A 10,146-nucleotide genomic window follows, 5' to 3' on the forward strand; every position below is an offset into this window, starting at 1 on the left:
ACCCACTAAGGGCAGCACCTGGTCTGCAAGGAGCAATGAGAAGGAACGCCAACACTGAAGGAAAAGATAAAGCCATGGCAGGGTAGTATCGAGGCCTTCTTTGGGGTGAACATGACCCAGCGTCAAGGCCGCTGGAACACACCCTGTGGCCAGCACCAGGTGCATGCTCCAAAGTGGCAAGAGAGCACCTCCACAAGGCCAGACGGGTGCATGCACAAAGAAAAAAGTAGCCACAGGTGAGTTGAAGAAATAATAATATTTTCATAATGGGTATATATTGTAAGCAGCTGGGGCCAAATTTGGTGAGGCAAACTTACCATCTGTGCCTCCTGACACAACTGTACTTGTAGCAGTCCAAGAGTCTTCAACATAAAAAATATATAGTTAACTTGACCAGTAGAGACAAACAGGGACAAAGAGCATCTCTCGTGATCAAAGAGTAAGGAACAGATTTTCCAAAGAGAGGGTAGGTGGTTGAGGTTTTTTGATGTGAATGCTACAGACAGTTTAATCTCAGGAGGGATGACATATTATATATGCATGCTGCCATGGCACATCAGTTTAAGTTCCACAGGGTCATAAAGGAAATGGAAGCCCAAAACAATACCATGAGGCTGTAGATTAACTTGCCTTGAATCATGCATACATGCAAAAATAACCATCATACACAAGTGGCTGCAGATAGTCAAAATCAAAAATAACTTTAATTAAAGCAATTAACTAATTGCCTACAAGTAAAATGCAGAGTTTTTATTTGGAAAGGAAAAGATTTGGTTGCAAACAGAAAGAGGCATATCTATTAGTATTCCTGTCTTCATTTTTCTGTGCTGTATACAACACTGAAAGTTGCTGGTAGTAAACAAATAAATGTTTAAATATCTGCAAAAACATTCAACTTTTCTGTGGTTGTAAATGACTAAGTTTATTTCACATGGGTGCCATTTAACTGAAAAGAACTATTTGAATTTAAGGGGAAAATACTCTCCCTTGAATGCTGTTTTTAGGGACATTTTGATGTATTGATTTGGCTTAAATGTAATTTTGCCTGAAGCTTACCTTATTTTTTTTACTAAGTATACACTGTCTGGTATTTTTTCATCAAGATAATGTATACCACCTTTCTCTGAAAGAAACCATTAATTCAACCTCTGTCCTTTCTCCCTCTTCAAGACCAAGTCTAGACAAAGTGGAGAGGAATGGGTTTCTTTGTAGCAAGCATCTCTCTTCATAATAACAAATCTAAAATTTACATTGAAACTAGCAAAGACACACAACTAAGTTAGCATCTCATTAGTTCTCCTTACTAAGGTAATCAAAGATGTTTTTCTTAATAAAGCATATGAAGGGAAGCATGACAAGAGCATTATGTTAGTAACTGTATTAAAAAAAAATCTTCTACATGTAGGGTATGCCATAAAAGAATAATTAAAAGATAGTGAAGTAAAACTGTGCAAAGGAACTGTGATGTGGGGGGCCAAAATCAAATCTGCATAACAGCTGTATTCATTGGAGATGTGTTAAGGGTCATTGTGCATCAGTTGTATATTGTGACATCCATACAGCATTTCCTGATTTATCTTGATAAGAGATAGGGGCCTTTTGGTTTCAAAAGAAGTATATTCATATTTGCATTTGAAATACTGGGTCTTGGAAGTAGAAGGAAGCCTCCAGATGTGTCAGCATTGCAGTTGAGTCAGCATAGCAACACAGGAAGGCACCCAATAAACTTAGCAGCTTATGTGCTGGTACCAGTGTAGCTGTAGCAACATGGCATAAGCCTAACCAAGACCCTGGGTACTTACTCACCAGCTAAAACCCTTGCCACTGCAGCCTCATAGCTATGAAGATAAGAGCTAGCTTGTAGCTAGATTGTATCTGGTTTAGATTTGTCTCCACAAGCTACTGTTGCATTCCCGCTTGTCTAGATCAATTATTCTCTGGTGCCTTGGGGTGCTTGAGATCCTTTCAAGGGTGCTGTGGGCTGTCACACAATGTTAGACACTGTTAGGTGTGCAAACATGAGTCACAAGATAAAGCCAGGGATTTCAAACAGGAATTCTAACTTGATGTGTGGGCTTTCTGAGTTCCTTGCAGCAGAAAAACTCTCTGGTTTTCCTGTAGTCAAAAAACAAGTGAAATCTAAGAGCTGGAGTTTTCAGAGTGGTATCTCAGGTCTCGTGAGAGGTTCTGCAAGTCAGATGTGGGGTTTCTCACATCTGAAAAGGTTTAGAAAACCTCTGGGCAAACCGATGTAATTGACATGTTGAGTGGCCTGAAAGAGGTCCAGTTATATTGCTGAACCTCTTATAGATGCTATCATTGACATTTATGACATTTTGTAAACAAAATAAATATTAAGTATTCTTTCAGGAGGCTGGAGGGACTAGGCAAGAACCCTGATGTAATTTTTACATGTCATATTCAAAAAGAGTGGATCTACAAAGAAACCAAACAAGGTTCTAGTATGAGGCTACAAGCAGACAAAACAACATTTTGAAACCATGTGTCAGTGAGTGAAAATATGGAGCTGATAAGTACATTCTGTATTATGGTGCTTGTGGTATTGTCAGGCTGATGCAGCATCAGAAGAACACCACAGGATTGTAATCGTGAGACAGTAGCAAGAATGACATAAATTTATATCACTTATGCTGAATTGCTTCGTTCCTGTCATTATGCTGAAAAGCAAGAAGACTAAGAAGATTATTGTCCCGTAAACATCATTTGAACTCTGCTCTACCACTGCCTTCTCAACATTTTGAAAATCATTGTTCAGCTGTTGCCATAGATATGTTTATTTGCGTGATGATTCCTGAATTGATGTAGGTCGTATTAACTTTTTGCAAAGCAGTTTTCCATTCCTATGGCAACTTTTTTTATGATAGTGTATAGAATCTTACAGCTTGTTGGCTTAACAGCATATCCACAGCAGCTCTTTTAGGTTTTTTTTCCCTCATGTTCAGAGATCATCTCCTCTTCCTGTGCACTCAAAACAGTGAGTTCCTGGTTTCTCTGTCTTCCTTGGGAGGTGGCAGAACTACTGTTCTGTCTGGGAGCTTGGGCAATGTGGTTTTTTTTAATTAAACAAAACATATTCTAGTGGCAAAAGTACAGAAACAGAAAAAGTAATAAAAAGTGACAGAGACTGAGAGCTTGTCTATGTGACATAAGACACACATGTTATTGCTGTGTCCGCTAGCTTCCAAACAAGAAGCAGTAGAGCCACATTAGTGTGGTGCCACATGGCGAGGGACTCTTTTGGAGGTCCCAGCATGGATGCATGGATGTCCCTTTAGCCTTCCCCTAGCAATGCTAGTGCTTCTTAGATTTTCAGAGTGAAATAAGCTAAACCAAACTGAAGTAATTTTAATTCTGAATAGGACTGCACACAGGGAGGGGTTACATGTAATTGAAATAATTCACTTGAACATTTAATTGTGATTGATTTACTAAGCCTCAGTTCCCTTTCTTCCAGTCCAGATGAAACCAAACAACAGAACGTTTTCTTTAAAAGCACTTATTCTAGTGAATTCTTTTCGTTCAGAAGTAGGGTAAAATTCTGAATACAAAATAAATAGGATTTAAGACTCCCGAGGGACTTATCCTTTTAAGGCACTTTTGAATATTTTACCCATCATTCTTAAGGAAATGTTAATGTATTGCCTTCCAGGTTTGTGTTGCAGAGGGTTTACTCATGCTCTTGGGGGGGTTTTTAATGGGCTACCAGCAAGTGTTCTAAGACATGCCATGGCACATTAATGGAACAGTTTCAATCACCTAATTTGTTCACATCAATTTCTCCACACCAGTGCCACAGCTATCTTCTTCACTCCCTACACCAATATTAGTAGGCTCAGATACAGCATACTGAAATGGAAAATTGGATTAAATGGACCTACTTCTCACAGTCATCATCTTCCTTTTTTATTTTTTGAGCATTTTTTAAAATAGGGAAATCAATCCAACATGGAACTCTTTAAGTTGACTCACAAACATTCTGGTATATGGTTAAAAATATGTTCTACATCTTGTAATTTGCAGATGAATGTAATTGGTCTTTCCTTTATCATTTCTAAACATACCAGTACTCTGTGTGATTAGCAAGATGCTCTATTGGTTTGGAGAAAATGAGGCCTTTGGATTTTTTTTAATGAACATTTTCCTAGAGAGCTTCTCTGCATGCTATGATAATTCCCTGGTTATATCTTTTAATGTTATGACAAGGATTTGGAACAGGGAAACTGCCTGGACTTAATGCAACTTTGCAGTAATTACAATCAGATCAGTGCATACGGCATTTTGTGTACATGTTAGTTAAATGAACACAAACCAGTGCTAATCCATGCAAGCTGAGCAGCCTATCTAGAAGTTGTCTATATCTATATGAAGGCTTCTCTTTTTCTCTTCCCATGTCCATTTACACATCAACTATTGAAATTAAGTCCTGCTGCCTGCTGATGTCACAGACAAATAGACATGCCAGACTTTCTCAATGAAGGAAAAATAAAGGAGGAAAGGGTGGAGCAGGGGAGGGGAAGAACCAAAAGTTGTATTTTACATATCTGAATGTATTCACTATAGCATCTGCTGTTCTCTACCTGCAGGGTCCCAAAGGCTATCCAGGACTACTGGGTCCACAGGGTGAGCAGGTAAGTAACACAAAAAAACATTCCTTTAACACGTGTTTTTCCAAGCATGTTATGTACCACTGAGCATAAGGATGATGAATGAGATTGTTCTGCTCAAGAATTTAATGTAAATTACTGATTAGTTGAAGAAATGATTGATAGAGTATATTTTGTCCAGATGCTTAGCTGCCATAGAGAGAAGTGCAGTAAAGACCTAGATAAATTAAAATAATTTGTTTTCTCCAACTATTTTGATCACCTAGTAGAAGTGTGGTTTGCAGTGCTTCAGGAGGAAGCAATTCAGATTCTTTCAAATCTTTACTGACTGGGACTTAATAATACATGCTTAATCTGTTGCGGAGAAGGAGCAAAATGTCTGCACTGCTTTCTTCACACTTCTATATCAATTCAAGGGATAGCTTTAACATGAATTTTTTATGTAACTGTTTGCTATTCCTTCATGCCAAGATAAGCACCTACAGCTCCCAAATATATAGCCATGGAGTAGACTTAATTTTTTTCTACACAATACTGAATGTGCTGTCAGTGACAAATAAATAGTAGTGATGATCACCAAAGGGGAATGCAAATACTGAGAGCATTATCTAAACCTTTAACTGAATTCTACACCAAGACTCAAAATGATGGGAAGATCCTACCAATAATCTCAGTTCAGTTTCACAAGTAACTTTATAACAGATTATTACTTGTTTGAGGTCAGTGGAAGAAAAACATTAACTGCGGGGGCAACTGGTTCTGAAAACCAAAGGAGCTGCAAGTGGGGGAAAAAAAAGCAAATCCATTGGGAGGGATTCATGGGTGAGGATATGAGTCAGATTCACCCCAAGAACAATTTTGGCAAACAAGTAAACAAGTGTGTTAATTTCCCTGAGGAGAATCTGATATGTAAGACCTCAGTATGAAATTACTGTCTGCACATCTCAGTAAAGCCATACTACTGTTATACATAATGTTATTCTTTGTTATATTATTTTGTAAATATTTAAAACTATTTTTTAAGAGTTTTGGAAAAGGTTTATTCAAGAGATGTTTCCTGTTACTGCTATTTTTAGGCCTTTTAGAAGGTGATGCATAATCTTAAAGAATGGCATGGAAAGACTGAGAAAAATTAAAGTCAGTTTACATATCGCCAACAATAGAATTTGGGATTTTCCAAAAAACTTGCCTGTTGTTTGGAATTTCCATAAACTTGCAAAGAAAAGAAAAATGTTTCTGTACATTGATCAAGTCTTTAATTACTTGAGAAGGAATGAAAGCAAATGGAATGATTCAGCCAAAAATATCAAGAGGCCCCTTAACTGTTTCAGGTTTTAGAGATCACAGAGCCTGGTTCCATGGCAGACCACCCATTCATGGCCTAGCAGGGCAAGGAAGTGAAATAACATCCTTGAACACACACAACATTTTTTGCCTCTGCACTCATGACTCCCAGTTCTTTGGTGGTTTTTCTTTACATCAAACCAGCTTTGTGCAGCTTATGGCCTACTGATCTAGTGACTCTCATGTGACAACAGGTGGAAAGGCTGGACAGTCACTAAGCCACCCTATGGACTTGGGTTATTTAAACAAATTATCTAAGGAGCTAGGGGTAGAGAGTCGATTTCTTCAGTGTGTCCAGTGAAATTGTATCACTTGGAACCATTGCAGAAGGAAATATTTTCCTTAAAACAGTCAAATATGGAAATATTAAACACATGCAAAAATAGCTACAAAATATTTGTGAACTTGATAAGAAAAGGAACAAAGGGAAAAAATAAGCATTTACTGCACCCATTCCTAATCCAGGTTTACATTGACCTAACCCTGGACAGATATGCGAAAATTCAGATACACAAGGATGCAAAGATCTTTCATGCATGCATTTGTTTAATAAAAGTGTCAGTCTCAACAAAATGGCTAATATTAGTGTCAGCTTGGGTTATACGCACTATAAATATTTCTCCCCTAAGGGCATCTCCAGTTGTGCACAGCTAATTTTACCAAACACTGCCCAAGTTTTTCCTTCACAAATCAGTGTTCTTCTTTTTAGCACTCACCTTCTGTTGGACTTGTCCTTCCTTGCAGTGTGTTTCAAATGTGTTTTCCATTGCTCAGTGAGTAGCTGATGTTGAGTTTAGTTGTGTGTGACAAGTGTGTTTCATAAGTTCTCTCTCTCACCTACACAAAAAGTAGTCTTGCACTGAAACGAAGCACTTTCACATTACCATTGAGTGAAAAATGCACTAAAGATGATTGCTATTTTTTTTCTTTTTAAATCTAGGGAATTCCAGGAATGGCTGGCAGTAATGGAGCAGTTGGTTACCCTGGCAGGCAGGTGCCGTAACTATGCTATAGATTTATATGTTTTCTTTACTGAGCACCTTTTCCATTCTGTGAATTGGTTGGTTAGTTATTTATTTTCTCCTGCCTCTCCTGGGTAATTTTTAGTCTGATGTATGCTATGCATGGCTTGTTCATCAGCAGGAAATGATTTGTGAAACCAATCTCCCTCAAAAAGATTTTCTGCCACCACGTATGATTAATGTCACTTCTGAAAGCACCATATCAATATCTGGTTTTCTAATAGCTTTGCATTGGCTGACATTGTGTCATTAGCCCCTGTAACAAACCCTTTTCAAAGACGGTGTTCATTGTACCTTCCATATTGGACACAGAAGAGGTTAGACTCAGAAATTTTGTGTTCCTTTCTAGTGCATACCAATCTTGTTACTAAATTACAGAAAATATACAAATTGAGCATTTCTCTGAAAACTGTTTTTGTTCTCTGAAATTTTTAACATCTAAAGTTCAGAATAAAAAGGAAACATTCTACTACAGTATGGTTTCTGCTTATTTACAGAATAAGCGGATTATATTTTAAATTGATTTACATAATTATTTATTTATTTAAAATATGTTTATTTACTGCTGAAACTAATGAAAATACTTCTTCACCTTTCATGGGAAACACAACATTAAAGTGTTTTTTCCAGTCAGATATCTGTGAGAGAGCCAACAAAAATATCTACTGCTATACTTGCAAGCACTTTTTAATATTGATTTTAATATACTTGTAACAAATGCTTAGCCCAGTAGGTATAAATGATGCATGAAAAGTAAATGGCAGCCATTTTACCTGACATTAAAGATGCATAACGTGTGTTCAATTTTCAGTGGAGCTGTGGCTGCATATACAGCTGAAGTTGACCACTGACCTAAAATGTTTTGACATTTTATTACACCAACATTCTGGTGGTTATATATTGTGAAGTATTATCAAATAGTTTTTATAGTAGTGGGTGGCAAATTGCCAACATTTAATCATATAAAATACTTTGCAACATTGGAATAAACTTATTATTCTGGCATTGGCCAGAAAATAACTGGAACTTCATTCAATCATAAAAGTTTATGGAAAGCTTTGTGAAATTACTTTACTGCTAACTTGAGACAAAATTACAGCTTGCTCTGGAAGAACTTACCCCACAAAATAACTCAAATGTTAAGGAAGTTGTAGTCATTGCCAGGCAATTCACACATGAATTAAAGGAAAACACCTCTCTGAACTGCCATAATGGTGAAAAGCACATTGTCAGTTTGAAAATTAACAGTTACTGCTATAGCCCTTTTAAGTCTTGTATTTGCACTTATTTTACATAAACTAAAAGACATATCCTTTTATATTAGGGTTTAGCCGGACCAGAAGGTAACCCAGGTCCTAAAGGTGTAAGAGTAAGTAAGTTTTTTTTAAGCATTATGGTGCACTCCGCTCTATTTTTGTATTGATAGTATGTAGGAAGGGGAATGAGATGTTTCACTTAGATTTGCCAGTTGTATGTCCACTGAATCACTCCATCTGTTTTGCAACCCACTAATAACAAAACTTTTATTTGAAATGTTAATTGTTTCTTTCTTTTTCATGTCTGAAGTGAGCACTATAGTATCATATCAATGCTTTTCTTTCTCTTGGAATTTATACAGGCAGGGAAAAGAAAAAGAAAGCTGTGAGACTGTGTGAACTGACTGTAGAATGGATATTTCTTGCCTGGAGCATTATTTTTCATAACAGAAGCTGTCAAAAATGAAGAAGGATCTGGCTCGTGATCTATAAATGTTGCAAATGCTGAAGGAAATCTTATAATTCAGTCAGATTTTTGGTTAGATTCTAAACTATTTCAATTGATATAACTCGCACAGATTTGGGTTATAAATCTTGATATTTTTCAGATTTAAGAGTTGCTTAAACCTAGCTCAAATTCCAAGAGAAAAATAGAGGGTTTTTTTTTTTCCTGTTTTGTTTTATACATACAAATGTGTATTCTTTCAAATTCACTCTCCTCAACAGATCATTAGGTTTGGATCAGGTATGAATCTTGTGTTAGTGTTTTGTAACCTGAGATTTGAAATTGCTTTACACTAGAAAGTTCTCAGGCTTTTGATCCTATGGGGACTCCCAATTGAGCAGGTTACTGATGAAGGCAGGGTAGAGATGCACCTTATAGATTAGCTGAATCAGGTTACTGATGAGTTTACCATGTACTTCATGGTGTTCCATTAGATGTTTACATCAAGTTTTTGGGTCTGTGCAATGTATCTTTTATTGCAATTGTAGTTATTTAAAACCTCCTTTCTTTTAATTTTGTGCTCAGTTTCAGTAGTTGGGAGAAGTTATTCTTCTGTTTGTCAGAATCTCATACCAAAATGTTCTGCAGTTCAGTGGCTTGCACTCGTTGAGCATCTGTTCTTTTTTTCTTCCTCCAAACTCCTCCATAAATCTTCAGCTATATCCTTTTTCATTTGCACAAGAGAACCAGGTGATCTCAGTCCCTTACAGAAAAATTTCCACTTCCTTTTTCTTTTTGTACAGAGGCGTCTATAAATGGTCAGTCATTATTAATATGAGTCATTGCTAGACCAGTCTCAGAATGTAATGTTTTAAGGATACTATGTGAATCCTGCATCATCCTTTATTCAAATTTTGTATGTAATATCATTGACACGATGACGTTTTTATGTTGTTGAAACATATAATTATTTCAATATCATTAGAGCTCTTAAAGTTAGACCGTATTTCTAAAATGTCACTACATCCTGCTTATTTAAGTGTTAATAACATATAAAGAATCAAGACTGAGAGCTGCAATTTTTAAATCATATATACAATACCAAGGATCATTGTACTTCCTGAAATTCCTGATCGATAAGTTAAGGTTTCATAGTTTCTAGGGTCGGAAGGGACCTGAGCAGATCATCTAGTCTGACCCCCTGCCATGGCATTAAACACCCCCAGGGTAGGAGCCTGCACCACTTCTCTTGGAAGCTGGTTCCAGGCCCTAGCCGCCCTGACCGTGAAGTAGCGCCTCCTGAAATCTAACCTAAACCTCCCCTCTGCCAGCTTGTGACCGTTATTCCTGGTCACTCCTGGTGGTACTCAGGGGAACAGGGACTCCCCCAATGCCTGCTGATCCCCCCTGACTAGTTTATAACAGGCCACAAGATCCCCCCTCAGCCTTCTCTT

General features: G+C 37.3%; 1 protein-coding gene across 2 annotated transcripts in view; it reads left to right on the forward strand.

Annotated features, from left to right (window-relative positions):
* COL24A1 (collagen type XXIV alpha 1 chain) overlaps positions 1–10,146 on the forward strand; it is a 271,129-nt gene that overhangs the window by 80,675 nt on the left and 180,308 nt on the right. For both annotated transcript variants that reach the window (XM_019531158.1, XM_019531159.1), the window contains exons 8-10: positions 4,605–4,649; positions 6,910–6,963; positions 8,316–8,360. In XM_019531158.1, the coding sequence (XP_019386703.1) occupies positions 4,605–4,649; positions 6,910–6,963; positions 8,316–8,360 (144 nt within the window). The remainder of the gene's footprint in view (positions 1–4,604; positions 4,650–6,909; positions 6,964–8,315; positions 8,361–10,146) is intronic.

Source organism: Crocodylus porosus, unplaced genomic scaffold, assembly GCF_001723895.1.
Source record: "Crocodylus porosus isolate Cpor-Errol unplaced genomic scaffold, CroPor_comp1, whole genome shotgun sequence".
NCBI classification, from domain to species: Eukaryota; Metazoa; Chordata; order Crocodylia; family Crocodylidae; genus Crocodylus; species Crocodylus porosus.